Source organism: Callithrix jacchus, chromosome 9 (genome assembly GCF_049354715.1).
Source record: "Callithrix jacchus isolate 240 chromosome 9, calJac240_pri, whole genome shotgun sequence".
Classification (NCBI taxonomy): Eukaryota; Metazoa; Chordata; class Mammalia; order Primates; family Cebidae; genus Callithrix; species Callithrix jacchus.
In genome coordinates this window covers 66,831,515-66,847,034 of record NC_133510.1, presented here as the reverse complement: position 1 = coordinate 66,847,034, position 15,520 = coordinate 66,831,515, and the positions used below count along the sequence as shown (strand labels likewise).

Here is a 15,520-nt window from a genome sequence, read left to right as displayed (position 1 = left end):
ACTTACTGAGTACTTACTATGGGCTCAGCCACATACTAAGTACCATTCCATCCTCACAATAACTCCCACAAGCAAGTCATTATCATCCCCATTTTAGACATACTAAAACTGAGGTGCAGAGATGTCTGTAACTTGCACTGTATCACAGAACTAGTAAATGGTGATGGTAAGATTCAGACCCAGCGTATCTGAGTTCAGCTGTCCATGCCCTGGCCACTATGCTACTACCTGTTGTACTACTTCACAAGTACGAGCTATGTGTCAACAAGGGAGCTTCTCAGGGTAGGCAGAGCTTTGGGTGGTGACACAAAAAGAGAAAGAAAATGGGATATCCAACTCTCTAGTACCACTCTTAGTTGTTGAACTCCCCAAGCCAAAGTCTGTATTCTGGCTGCAGTAACTGCTGACCCTGTATTACTCATGCCCCTCACTACTAGCTGTTCCACATGAAGAATTACTTTTCCATGCAATACTTTCCCTTTATCTCTATGCCACACCTCTCCCTCCCAACCTGCTTGCTCACTGCCCTTTTCAAGAAAGCCTTCTCAAATGAATAAAACCTGCCACCTGGTCTCTCCCATTCTCCGCAATATCCCCGTCGCCTGGGAAAGTGCTTGCTCTCTCTCTGTGATTCCACTCTAATGAAATGTTGCCTGCTTGGCCTCTGCATCTTTTTCATGTTTGTGTCCAACTCTCCGACATGCCATGTGGCTCTAGTGTCTTCTTTCACCCCACAAAACACCCATCCAGGTTAGACAGTGCCATAAACAAAGGAGATCAAGCCACACGGAGAATTTCAAATGCAGTTTATTGCAGCAAAATGAGGAAACGGGGAGTTTAAGACCTCTCCACAAAAGACAAACAACTTGCTTACACCTTATGTACAAAATCAAAACAGCACAGAAATAGGATACTAAGGAGCTGCCCATGCCCTGGGTCTAACTGGTCCTACTCTGGCTGGCTTAAGGAGGTGCTCTGAAATGTCACGTGTGTGTATCGCTGAGCTGTTTCTCAGGGAAAGCACAAAGCAGAATCATAGCCAGGGGACTGAGATTGCCACTGATCTGAATACTCCATTGAGAAACAACAGAAAAGAAAGAGCTGGGGGAGTAGGATGAGCTGGTGTAACTAACCATAGCTCTTTTCTCCAGTAAGGCTGGGACAGATCGACCTTGGTCTTGCCAAGCATATGTGTTAGTGATGCTGAGGGAGAACTAGAGCTAACGAGACAGAGGGCATCTCTTTATCTGGTTACCCCAGAATAAGTGGTAGAAACAAACTTCACACTAGAACTGCCACCAGAGGACTTGACACCCCCAGAGCTGGATCCCCGGCCTCCTGAGGAGCCTCCAGAGCTCCCACCGCCAGAGCCCCTGCCTCCTCCTCCAGAGCCTCCTCTGTGGCCCCCACTGCTGCTTCCGGAACCATAGCTGCTGTGGCCACCGCCACCACCTCCAGAGCCGTAGCTGCCACCTCCAGAGCCATAGCTGCTACCTCCGGAGCCGTAGCTGCCACCTCCGGAGCCGGAGCCTCCACGGCCACCACCGCCGCCGCCGCCTCCAGAACCATAGCTACCACCTCCAGAGCTATAGCCGCCACCTCCAGAGCCGTAGCCGCCGCCGCCACCTCCTCGGCCACCACCTCCACTGATGGTGGTGTGGCTTGTGCTCACAGCTGTAAGAGGAGGCTCGGTTATTTTCAACTTCAATTCCCTTTCCAACCCAACAAAGTCTACACATGCTCCTGAGAAATCGGCTTGTACTTACACACACTCACGTTCGGGGCACACTCTCCAGACATCCTACAGCAGAAAAGAAAACAATTCCTCAGGACACTGCAGCTTCACAAACCCCTTCCCCATTCCCAGCTCCACCACCTTGAAGATTCTCCCCATCTGGGGCCTCTCCAATGCACTCGATCTGAAACTTTATCCAGTCCCCTCTGGCCTCCCAACCCTGTCATTTTTCTCAGCAAGAGTATAAACAGGGAGAAATTCCCATATACATGAGACAAGAGCCTTGCAGCCAGTGAAAGCCACCTCTGAAGGTGCTGACTTTAGTCCAGATGCCATCTGAGGCAGCACAGATAAAGAATAATTTGCTCCACCTCAAAGCTCTTCCTAGATATCTTATATCCCTAGAAGGAAAAATAAACAACTGGCACTCCAGCTCACAAAGTGAAACTAGATCTTTCCTCCTGCTCCATGTACCTTTCATTTCCCCATACCCAGGACAAGCTGCAATCAGATGGCTGTGTCTTCAACAACAGTCAGCTTTGCAAGGAAGTAAGACCATGAGAAGAGGTTTGACTTCCAGCAACCCTTGCTCACCTGCTTTCCTCTCCCTCCAGGAGGGTCCTGTAGGTGGCAATCTCCAGATCCAGGGCCAGCTTGGTGTTCATCAGCTCCTGGTAGTCACGCAGCAGGCGGGCCAGGTCCTCCTTGGCCTGCTGCAGGGCATCCTCCAGGTCATTCAGCTTGTTCTTGGCATCCTTGAGGGCATTCTCGCCACGCTGCTCAGCATCACTGATGGACTGCTGCAAGTTGCCAATCTGAAAAACAGAGAATCCACACATGACACCCTCTCGTATTATGCACTCCCCCCTTGGCCTCCTCATCCCATTGATCTCCTCACTCCAGTGAGGCCAATAGTGAGTCCGACAGAACCGCTGGACCTTATGTCATCTCACACCCACCTCCAGGTAATGCATCACCACGCTGACTTCCTTAAAAGACTTTAGGGGTAATGCAACAGCCTATCTTGGCCCTGAGTCAAGGCTCCTACAACCCTTACAGACTTGACATTCTTCTAAATGTCTACTCTAAAACCTCCTGACTACCCTTCCTCTCACTCCCCAACTCTTCAGTCCACTCTGGGTCATAGGCTAGGTTACTCACACTGACCATCCCATCTTTCTCTACTAGGCCATTCTCACAAATTTCCCTAAAGAGGACCCAGCATGATGGCTGCATTCTGGAAACTAGCATAGTGACCAAAGGAACCACAGGTAATAATGTAGCCTTGGTCTGAATTGCAAGATTCAAAACCAGGAAAGCACCCACCCTTTACCTGAGGGTTACCCCCATTCCATACAGCTGAGTGCTAGAAGGAGGAAGCACATACCTGCTTCTTGACATTGTCAATTTCAGATCTAAGTCTCTGGATCACACGATTCAGCTCAGAAATTTCCATCTTTGAATTTTTCACGCTATCCCCATGTCTGCCAGCAGTGATCTGCAGCTCTTCATACTAAAGATGGTAGATCGCATTTGTTAAATGCAGGCAGGACCCAGCATGGCACAGGCACAGAGACATGAGATAACACAAGGTAGCAAGACAAGCCATGTTAGGGAAACTGCCAGGCCTTCAGCCCACCCACCTTGCTCTGGTACAAGGACTCGGCCTCAGCTTTGCTCTTCTGGGCGATCTCCTCATACTGGGCCTTGACCTCAGCAATGATGCTGTCCAGGTCGAGACTGCGGTTGTTGTCCATAGAGAGGATAACATTCGTTTCACTGATTTGAGTCTGCATCTGAGACAACTCCTGCAAGACACAATAGGTCAGTGACTCTCACACAGCTAAAACAGAAAACAGATTGGAGAATGCGGTCAGGAGACAGAAGAGAAATCTCTATTCTTCTGAACTGTGGTGGGTGCAGGCTTAAAAACTCTCTGTTTAGATAAACTTGGTTGAAATGGGAAGACTTACTGCTTGGTAGAGTGCTGTAAGGAAATCAATTTCCTGCTGCAAGTTGTTAAGCTTGGCCTGAAGGTCCACCTTGGCCATATAGGCAGCATCCACATCCTAGAGGAACAAAGGGCATCATGAGGTCACATTCTCTCCAGGGCAATTCCCTCTCACTGCCTGTGAGGGGGTTCTCTGAACAGAAAAGGAGCTTTGGGTCTACTTCACACCATTTTACCCCAGATAGATCACAATTCCCCAACTGCTCCACCATCAAGGGAGCATGCCTGGCTTCCTGAGAACCTGCCTCTCCACTTACTGTGTAAGGTGCTGGGAAATATGGAGAAGCCAAGTGCCTGGATCAGTCCAGGTGCATGATGATGTAAAAATATAGCTCCACTCCAGATACTCCTCGGGTCTACTACCTGGCTCTCCATATCATGGCTGCTTTCTGCTTAGTAATTGGAGACCCTCTTCCATTACTTATTTCAAATGTGAGTTCCATCCTGCAGAATCTGCTCACCTTCTTGATGGTCACAAATTCATTCTCTGCATTTGTCCGCTTATTGATCTCATCCTCATACCTGCAGGAAAGCAGAAACAATTAGGAGATTCAGAGGAGGTAAGACCTGAAGTCCAGCATTCTAGACTAAAGGTGACATTGCCTATCACTGCCTTTCTATTATGAGCCTAGGATACATTGGCCACTCCTTTCTACTGAGCAATAAAACCACTAGACTATTTCCATCTCCCAAGAAAATGAAGATTTCTGAAAATGCCAAATTGACATGCCTCTAACCTAAGAAAAGACATAGCTACATACTGCTTCATGTATGTAGCTTTCTGGAACTCTTTTAGAGCAAGAGTTAAGAACTGCCCAGCCAGGCTCCCTTACTTGTTCCGGTAATCCTCCACCATGTCCTGCATGTTCTTCAGTTCCGAATCCATCCGAGATTGATCATTCTTCAGCTGGTCCACTGTCCTTCTGAGGTTGTTGATGAATGCCTCGAAGTAGGGCTCCAAATTATGGGTTCTAGTGGAGGTATCCACCTGCTGCAGCAGCTCCCATTTTGTTTGCAGTACCTGGTTCTGCTGCTCCAGGAACCTCACCTAAAAACACAAGATCCCATTATTCCTGATGCAGAAATTGGGTCCCATAGATGGAGGCCTGTGCCTCATTTGGAAAGGAACTTCAATTCCTATCCTCTGGCCATGACAGAGAAATACGAAGATGTTCCAGTTAACATCATCTGTATAAAAAAAACCCAAGCCTTGAAAGGGAGTAACTATACAATTATCAACAGCAAAGCACATATAGAATTATTGCAATTATGTTTTGAAATAGATGCATGTTACTTAAGAGATCTGCCTTCCAAAATTTTGTTTGGTATATTACCATAAAACTGATTTGCATCCCCTAGGCACACACATACTTCACAAGTATGTCAGGAAAATTCAAAATTGAATTTGAAATTTATTGTGGATAACCTTGGATTGACAGTACTAATGATTAAGCAGAAAGTTAAAAAAAAGGTTTATGTGGGGTTTTTAGAGCTGATTCTTGGAAGTATTAGTATTTTTTTAAAAACTCTACCCTTATCCAGTACCAGTGTAAAATTACTAGAAGGCAGAGCTACCCTCTGACAGCAAAAGACATTTGGCACTGACTTACTGCATATTTTCTGCTACAATAGCACTCTATACTACGTTCACACTCAGCTTTCCTTTCTATGGTAAGGAAAACCTTTCCAGGGTTCTTATTTGCACCCTGGAAAGTTCAATTCACCCCATTTATATTATCTTCACTCAACAGATATGAGTCCCAATTCAGCTCAAGATCTGAATAAAAAACACTTAAATGTAAATGTCTCACTGACTCATCTTTAGGTAGACCACAGACCTCTTTGTGCAAGAGAGAGGCATTGCACCATTCACAGGCATACTTCTAACATCTAGGAGATCATTCCACAAAGCAGCCTTTTAATCATGGAAACATTGAAACTTGAGGTTCAAAGCCACATGTATTTTGACTACACCAATCCCAAGTGGACCAGCAGCAGCTCTCACAGTGCACTGAGCAGAGAAACTCACCTTGTCAATGAAGGAGGCAAATTGGTTGTTGAGTGTCTTGATTTGCTCCCTTTCTCGAGACTTCACTTTTTGGATCTCAGGGTCTACCTCCAGATTGAGGGGCTGAAGAAGGCTCTGGTTGATGGTGACTTCCTGTATGCCACCAGGGGGACAGACAGGCCCAAAACCACCCCCATATCCACCACCCCCAAAGCCACCTCCACCAAAACCACCACCACCACCACCACCACCACCACCACTGCCAAAACCACCAAAGCCACCACCCCCAAAGCCACCGCCACCAAAGCCACCACCACCAAAGCCACCGCCACCAAAGCCACCACCACCATAACCACCACCAAACCCACTACCACGTCCACCTCCTCTAGCCACACTTATGGAGATGCTTTTACTGCCACCAAGGTTAACAAGACTCCGACTTCCAAAACCACCACCAGCACCAAAGCTACCACCACCGCCACCACCGCAGCTTGAAAATCTCCCACCCCCTCCTCCACTGCGGCGTGTGGAGCTGCTGGTGGTCCTGCGCTGGTAGTTGATTATCCCAGCAGAGCCAGAGCTGAAGCCCCCTCCACTTCGATACCCAGACCTGGAACTAAACTGCCTACTCATGTTGACTTAGAGAAAAGTAGGAGCAAGGTAGAGTAAGGGAAGGAGCTAAGCACTCCTCTACACCTCGCACAGAGACTTCCCCTTATATACTGGAGAAAATTGGGCTTAGTCCTCCAGAGTCAGCGGAGATGCAGTGCCTCTCAAGGGTTTGGCTTGCCTGCAGCCATACATGATTTTTACGAGCCTCAACAATACGATAAACACTACACACCTAGCTCCCAGGATGGGCTTTCAAAATTGCTGTGCATGCAAGATTGGTTCATGTGGTAATTATTATCAGACAAGATCTTCCTTGAAGCATTTGTGACTTTGAGAAAACAGGACCCCACATCTGATACCTGGTGTTTCTTGGTAGGATTTCATAACCCCCATCACAAAGGCATGCAAGTTTGCATTCTTACCTTGCCCTTGTGAACTACTAAGCACACTCTCTCACCATGCACAGCAGGTGCAATTCCCCATGCTTGGATCTCAGAAGGAGCTCTCTAGTTCGTTTCTAAGATCTGCTTTCCAAACTCCAGAGCTCACTCAGTTACATCCTGACAGAGTAAGGGCTTTAATAACTAAAAGATTAAAAGGTCTTTATAAATATACATTGATTAATTAAAGGAAGAGAAGCTGTTGTTGAACAAGATAGATGGGTAGATGGTCTGGAAGGACTAGAAGGGAGAGACATTTTTTGTTTTCTCTGTTTCTCAGTTGTTCCTTTTCTTCAAAGACAGAGCAGGAGAAAGACACCAGCAACAGAAAACAGGTGGCAATGGTCAGCATCCAAACCCCCTGCATGAAAAAGCCCATGGAGCGGTGAGATGAGTAGACAGATGCTCTAGTACAGTTTATAAAGCACAGGGGTGGAGGTAAAGCTGGACAGGTGATTCAAGCCTCACACTGGACTATAAAGAGAGAGAAATAAATGCAGATTTGGAAGGGAGGACAATGACAGGTGTCTGGGGAGATCCTGATCTGAGAAGTTTAAATTGTTTCTGGAGATAATGATAGTAGCTAACATGTATCAAAAAATGACCGGGCCGGGTGCGGGGGCTCAAGCCTGTAATCCCAGCACTTTGGGAGGCTGAGGCAGGTAGATCATGAGGTCCAGAGATCGAGACCATCCTGGTCAACATGGTGAAACCCCTTCTCTACTAAAAATACAAAAAAATTAGCTGGGCATGGTGGCGCGTGCCTGTAATCCCAGCTACTCAGGAGGCTGAGGCAGGAGAATTGCCTGAACCCAGGAGGCGGAGGTTTCGGTGAGCCGAGATCGCGCCATTGCACTCCAGCCTGGGTAACAAGAGCGAAACTCCGTCTCAAAAAAAAAAAGACCATGGACCAGGCACTGTTCTGCATAGCGCGTATGCATTAACTTGCTTAATTTTCACAACTTTGAGATAGATGCTATTTTTCTCCCCATTTGTAAAATGAGGAAACTGAGGCACAGGGGTTGAATAACCTGATCGAGTCTACACAGTTGTTGTGGCTTGGATCTGAAGCAAGGATACCTAGCTATAGTGTGCAAGGTCCTGAACAGCATGTTGTACGACAGCACAACAGCCGAATTCAAGTCACCCTGCCCGCTGTGTGTGAAGCCAGACAACATGCGAAATGCCCTACCACAGAGGACTCTGAGGACAGAAGGCCTGTTTCATCACTCTGAATCCTCAGCTCCTGACACATGCAAGGAGGTGCAATTCCCCATGCTTGGATCTTGGGAAATGCTTCTTCAGTTCACTCTGAGAAAAAGACTTTGATGGTGCAGAGTTTAGTGAGGAGATTTTACTTCCATCCAAGTGGAAGAGCACCTGGCATGCGTTGCAATGGACCAGAAAACCTCAGGGGCCTTCCTGGAGAGCAGCACTTGATCAATATCTATGGATAATAGTGGCATTGAGATCTGGACAGACCAGAACCCCACGCAGACTTTCATTTGAAGACTTCTTCGAAGCCTGGCATGCTCCCCAGGCTTGCACATAAGCACAGAATTGAGGACTCAAAGGGGAGAAGCCAGCTCTAACTTTGGCTGGCTCCAAGCAACTCTGTAAGTGGTAAATCATAGATGTACATGGAAAGTCTCCACTATAGTGTGCAAGATCTATGGCAGAAAGGGAGCCTGTGAAGACCATCTGGTCCCATTGCTCTGTGGCTCTGAATTGGGATGGCTGTGTCTGTCCTCTCCATTGTACTCTTCGCCATCAAGCCTGGTCCCTCTTCTCCTCCCACAGTTTTTGCCCTATGCTGTCCTCCAGAAAGTGCTCCTCACCACTCCCCTGCTCCCCGTCTCCCTTGCCATCACCATGGCACTGCTTTCTGGAACTCTGTCCTAGCACTAAAATCCTTCGTCTACTGAACCAACCATCTCTTTAGGGAATGAGTAATTCGGTCTTGTTGGGAACAATGGGGACTGGGACAGTCTTGGTGTAGTAATGACTGTTGCCTAATCATTTTCTGACAGGCAATCAAAATTATTTTAGTTCAGCATACTCCCTCATGAGACATATTGTTCTGCACAGTCGATTCCTTCCAGCATTTTGGAGGGAGTGTGAGTCTGTGTGTGCACGCATGTTTGTGTGCACGTGTGTGTCAGCCAAAATCAAATTTTGGCAGTGATTCACACTCCCATCTTTGAACTAAGAAACTGACATTCAGAAAAATCAAAGGTTTGGATGGTCGGGGAATTTGCAGGCAACTAGAGAGCTGCAAAATGTACTCCAGGTGCTCCTGTGAGAAGGGAGAAATGAAAGGCTGGGAGGAATAAGGGTCATCAACCTCACCATAGCTTACATTTGCACAGCTCACCCCACCAAACACATACACAAAGAGCATCCCCACAAGAGCCCTGAGAACTGGGCAATCGAGCTGTTCTAAACCATTTAATGAAACAGAAAACTGATTCCAAGAGAGATTAAGTGGCTTCTTCTAGACATTCCAACTAGGAAAAGACACAATTGGGATCAGAACCTGGGTTTTCTGATGTCAATTCAAGTGATATTCCCCTGAACTGGGTAAGAGGCTCAAAGAGAGGCCAGTGGAACTGGGTCCTGTGGATGAGTACACAAGAGAATTACAGAATGTTTCCATTCATGGCGCCTCAGAGATCACACCATCTAACCTGCCTCACAGAGAAGTGAGAGCACAGGCCCAAAGAAGTATAAATTTTTTTTTAAAGTGTCAAAGTCATAAGTCAATTCCTGAGACTCTTCCCATTACTGAATCAAACTCCTATTCTTTTTCCACTGCCCACTTTTGAGGCAACCCAACAGGGCTGGAGCTGCAGTGCCACCAGACCAGGCCTGTCATCTCCTGTGAGTCTCCAGGATCAAGGTGGGTGTGTGGGAAATTGAAAACCATGTGCAGGAAAGGCGTGAGCCACACACTCTCTCCTGTCTTCCTTACATACTGTGCATTCATAAAAATAAAGACAAAATGAGAGAGAAAGAGACACTAACATCTACAGGCAGCAACTACATTTTAGGAGCCACGTTGCATTTAAATACCACACAAAGTCTGTGTGGTAGGAGCTCTTAGCCTCATTTTAAATAAAAGGAAACTTAGGTTTATAGGGGTTGAAATATGTCCCCAAGTTCATCCAGCAGGTAACTGACAAGCCGCACTTGCCTCACTCCAGCGTCCAAGCCTGCTGCCTCGTGTGGGCTCCTATCATCGGCCTGCCTGCACCATCTGCACCTCCTATGCTCACCACTCCCCTGGCCTCACGCCTGGACCTCTTCACTCCCATGCTTTGCCCAGACTGTTCAACTCTCTTCTTTCCTTTCTATCCCCATTTCTCTCTGTCTTCTAAGCCCACTTCTACTCCTCTTTTCTGAAAGGCCTCCGGTTGCCTCGGCAACTTGCCACAAATCCCTACCCATAGTCAAGCTCTGGGCCACCAACGATCTCAATTCCTGAGCATTTGGTCCTGAATCTGTTTTCAGTCCATCAGGTCTTGTGGGCAAATGCCTTCACCTCTTGCTCCAAGCAGGCAGTGGACAGGTCCAGATCTCATCTCCTCCAGGAAGTTTTCCTCGATTCACACCTGGCAAGTGCCCTGTTGGTCTCTTTTCCCAAACCCAGCTGCTGCCAGCCTCAGTACATATCAATGCATTGGTTGGCTCATTTTCACACATGTGCTTCTGTGTTTCCTGGCCCCTCACTCACTCTGTAAGCCTTTTGAAAGCAAGACTAAGTCCCCTGTGCCTTTTGATGCCCTCCCAGCCTCCCACATGGCCCCTTATACTTGAGAGCTACCCCAGCAGTGCTGGATTACAGAACACCAAAACACCTCCCACCCAAGGACTCTCTCAAACACACACACACACACACACACACACACACACACACACCCCAGAACTGATCACTGAGATGAAGCTGCCAGGGGCTTGCTGTGGGGCATGGGCAGGAGCAGGTGTGGTGATGTTTTGAGAGCTTTTTGTGGGATGGGACTGAGAAGAGTTGAGAGACATGCAATGACAAGCCACCCAGCCCTGAGGGACTCCACCAGGGACGTGGGAGAGGGAAATCCCAGGGGAGTGGAGAGAGCCGAGGCCTGGGCGGAGTGAAGAGAAATCAGACAGTGGGGAGGTGGGGTGAGATGTTGAAAGCAGCGGGGCAGCAGAGGAGGGGCCAAGGCTTCTTATGCAGGAGGGAAAGGCACAGACCGGAGCGGCAGCCCTGTTTAGGACAGACAGCAAAGGAGGTTCCTGGGAGTCACTCACTCGCAAGGCTGAGCAGAGCAGAGGCCAGGAAGGAGGAAACCAAAGATGGGCAGAGAGGAGAGAGGCAGTGGGGCTCCCCTTTGTTGCCCTGCACCATGGAGGCCTCCAGGCCTGGGCTCTGCTCCTGACTCTGCACCTCTCTAGGCAGGTCACTGACCCTCTCTGAGCCTAAGTTTCCTTCCTCTGTAAAAAGGAGGCCTTATCTACTTTCCAGGTAAACTGTAGTAGAGGATAGATAAAGAAAAAAGGAAAGATTTTCTCTCACCCTTGAGTTTGAAAGAAGCCAGAAGCTGACATAATAATCAGAAAAAAAATTTTTTTGAGCAAGCTCCTGCTTTACTGGAAACAGTGAAAAGGCTGGAACTGGACATTTAAACTCTTGACATGGGCCCATTTCCCTCATCTTGTGAGGGGAAAGCCTTAAGGAGTCCATGGACCTGCCCTAGGAAACCTAGGGGCCATCCCATGGATGAAGGGATGCTGAGTGCACCTGAGGCTGGAGGGAGCTGGGGCCAGCTGCGAGGAGCCTTTGTCTCACTGCAGTGCCTGCTCTGCAGGGTGGGGGGACACAAACACTGATGGCTGAGCACAAGGAGCAGGCATGGAGGCCAGAATGCACACTTGGAACCCCCTGGAAGTCCTTCCGGGCTTGGGATTGGGCCACTTGGGATTGAGCCACTCCATGCTAGAAAACCCCCAACACCCGGAATTCCCAGCCAGCCCTGCAACAGTCCTGTTTCCTGGACTAATCAGAAAGCTGATAAAACCAAGGCAACCTTGAAGAGGGACCTTCCAGCTCAGTGTCATGTCCAATATTTTGTTGGATTTGCTGCCCTGAGACCAAATTAATGAGCAAATGACCATTAGTTTGAAGATGCATCCTGGGCAAAAGGACTGGGTAATTGAGAAGAGATGACATTTTCAAGAGACTCTTCTTAGACCAGGAACTTTCCCAGCCGAGAAATGCACACCTTGTCCAAGGTCAGATGGAGTTAGAATTTTACTGAGTCAATGGTTGCTCCTCCAGTTCACCATGTCCTCAGATCAAAATCTCTGTAGATGAGAAGCCAGTGGAATTAAATTTATATTTCCAGAACACCCCACCCTGCCACAGCCTCTCAGAGCGAGGAGCAGCTGGCAGCCTTTCCCTGGGACTCTCACCAGCCTGGGTGCTTGCTCCCTCCTGCCAGCTTCTTGATTTGATTCATGAATGGGTCCGCTTGGCTCTCCCTCTGAGTATGTGCCTTGTGGGAATGGCATTGATCAGGGGCAGAGATGGAGCACTCTGTGGTCCCTGGAAGGACCACAGACCCCAACACCTGATCTCCCCAACCCACTCCCAGGTGCAGTGGGACTCAGGCGAGATAACGCATATGTGGGCATTTCCTGCATGGTTTATAGAATTGATTGGCATTTTCACTGGGGTGAGCTGAAAGTGAGAGACATTTTCTTCTGATGGGATTTCTCATTGTCTCTGATGGAAATATTGTCTGTTTCAGGAAATCTCCTTCAGTGTCTTAGTGCCAGCCCTCTTCATTTAGGTCGCTAGAGTTACACCCTCTTATATAGAACATCAAATCAATACTTCTCATTTAGACACTGAGATGCCTTCCTCTCCTCTCTGGTCTTTATTTTTCCTGCCCTGTGGAATCTCTGTTTTAATATTCTTCAGATTCAGGTACATGGTCCCCTCCATCTGTCTCCCAGGCCTCCATGACTGACAAAGTCAAGAATTCTGAAGAGAAAAGGCAAGACCACATTTTCTGGGACAATCCCAACTTGTTCCCAGGAGAGGATGGGAAAGGTGAGCTGTGGTTGGCCTTACCCTTGCACTTTTTCTCAGAGCCAACCTGGATCTCCTTAGAATATCACACGCACACGTGATCCCAGGGATAATCAAACCCACGCCCTGTAATACACCCTGTGCTCCCAGAAAACTTAGCCTCATTTTACAATCCTGGCTAGGGCCCTTGGCCTCTTTGTGACTTTAGCTTTTGCTGGTGTCTGACCTTATTCTTCCTGTATAACACAGAGAGTAGAATTTCTCTCAGGCTCCACCACGTGAACTCTTGGGACCACAAAGATGTGAGATGCGTCCACACACATATCCCCACCCATCTCCACTCCCGCCCTCAACCTCCTGCCAAATGGTTAGCCAATCTCTGCTTGAAACTTGATCACTCCCCAGGTAGCCTCTCCCATGTCAGGATCAATAGAAAGGTGCTTCTTATATTGAGCCAAATCTGCTGTAGCTTTCCGCAGGGATATTGATGGAATTTGGATACAAGATTCATTCGAATAGGATGCCAACCCATATCGATAAGACATTGTGCTCCCAGGCACACCCCTCCAGAAGTCTTCGGGGGAGGGATGTAGCAGCTAACTGCAAACATCATTATTGACCCATAGTGATAAGACACTGTGTTCCCAAGCACACCCCTCTATTCTCTCTGAGAAGTTTCTCCCCATCTCACCTATCTTAGCAGCAGGCCTGTCAGGGGATGGTCAGGAAAGGGAAAGGTGAGTAGAGGGCCTGTCCACATGTAGGAGAGAAGTCCACCTTTCAGGGATATGTGGCAGCTAACTGCAAAGACACTGCCTATCTGGGTGATTGGCTAGAGTCAGCCACCCTTCCTGTGGTCCCACCGAAGCTCTTCAAATCTTTGCGGTTAGATGCCGCACCTTCCCCAGAGACTGCTCTCCAGGGCCTCTCACAGGTCCTTCTGTTGTCCTGGTCATCCTCCTCTGAGTGGGCTCCTATTTATTAATGTCCTTGGAGCTCAGAGTCACCAGAGTGATTTGACTCCGGAAGAGCATAAACAAGCTCTTGACGTGACTCTCTTCCTGATTCCCATGGCTGCCTCCAGCAGCCGCCACGCCCTCTGACTCACATCTCCTCATTTCCAGCTGGACACTCTGAAGTCGTTTTTACACCCACTGCTCTTCACCCACATCTTCCCTTCCTAGTCCTTGTGCTCTTGGCTCTTGACTGCAAGTGTGGGACACTGCATCTGTCTGCTCCCTCTCTTCTTCCCTTCGGGCAGCCTCTCTGCCCATCTTTCTCTTTCCTACCCAACCCCTAACAGGCCTGCTGCCAGGACAGGTGAGATGGGGAGAAACTTCCCAGGGAGAATGGAGGGGTATGCCTGGGAACACAGTGCCTTATCAATATGGTTTGAAGTGATATTCAAATGAATCCCATATCCAAGTTTTATCAATGTCCCTTCAGGGAATGAGAAAGTATATTGCATCCTTTATGTGCCTCCTTTACATGGACTCAGAAAAAACATGAGATGATGGCTTAACTTGCTCCCTTCTGGAATTTCTGCATCTCTGCTTCCCTCAAGCCATCGATTCAAGATGCCTCTGCCCATGACACCACTAGGTTTGTGGACCTCAGCCCCTTCCCTCCGCAGCTCAGTTTCTCCTGTCCAGCTGCTCCCCCTCACCCCACACCCTCTCTTATTTTGAATCTCTGAGCAGACTATTTCTCTCTTTGGAGGGCTCTTCCCTCACCTCATCACCCATGCCTCTCTTCCTCAGCCCTGTTCCATACCCAGTCTTCCAGGGGCCTGCTGGAACCAAATCTTCCTTCCCCAGCACTGGCACCTGCCATAGATCCCACTGTTCCTGTTTTGAGGGGTCTGACTATATCCTCAGGATAGGCCTTACTTCCACTCTCAGGCCAGAAGGTCCTTAGAAGCACACAGATTTATCTTCTCTCTGAATCTTCCCTCCACCCCCATAATATTTCATTTAAGCTATGAGCAACTTAAAAGTCAGAAACATGTTCATTCAACATTGCATTCCCAGTGCCTAAGCCACTGCCTGCCACACAGTAGGAGCTTAATAAGTGCCCACTGAACAAATGTATAATTGACTTTGAATGATCAGCCACTTGCAAGATTAACAAGACTACGTCTGCAAGATTCCTCAAGGCTGTGCATTACTTGTACAATCAAAAATAAGAAGAAATTTTAACTTCCCAATTATGAATAATTTCAGAGGCCTGCAGAAATTCGAGAAGAAATGGGCCAGGTACCGTGGCTTACACCTGCAATTCCAGCACTTTGGGAGGGCAAGTTTGGAGGACCACCTGAACCCAGGAATTTGAGACCAGCCTTGGCAACATGGTGAGACCCTGTCTTTATTCAGAAGAAAGAAGAAAATGAGAAGACGAAGACGAAGATCAGGATGAAGACAAAGATGAAGAGGAAGAAGAAGAAGAAAGAGAAGAAGAGGAAGGAGGAGAAAGAAGAGGGAAAGAAAAATAAGAAGGAAGAGGAGGAGGAAGAGGAGGAGAAGAGAGAAGAAAAGAGGAGAAGGAGGAGGAGGAAGAAGAAGGGGAGGAGGAAGGAGAAGAGAAGGAAGGAGGAGAAGAAGGAGAAGAAAAAGAAATAATGCATCTCCTGACCCAACAGCAG

General features: G+C 48.1%; 1 protein-coding gene across 1 annotated transcript; it reads right to left on the bottom strand.

The window, feature by feature from the left end:
* Positions 1 to 789: 789 nt before the first annotated feature.
* On the bottom strand, positions 790 to 6,446 carry KRT1 (keratin 1). Its single transcript, XM_002807106.6, has 9 exons — positions 5,776 to 6,446; positions 4,580 to 4,794; positions 4,208 to 4,268; positions 3,709 to 3,804; positions 3,379 to 3,543; positions 3,123 to 3,248; positions 2,330 to 2,550; positions 1,767 to 1,801; positions 790 to 1,674 (listed from the first exon to the last, which is right to left on the bottom strand). Exons 1-9 carry the CDS (start codon positions 6,385 to 6,387, stop codon positions 1,244 to 1,246), a joined length of 1,962 nt encoding a protein of 653 aa, XP_002807152.2. The 5' UTR covers positions 6,388 to 6,446; the 3' UTR covers positions 790 to 1,243.
* Positions 6,447 to 15,520: the final 9,074 nt, after the last annotated feature.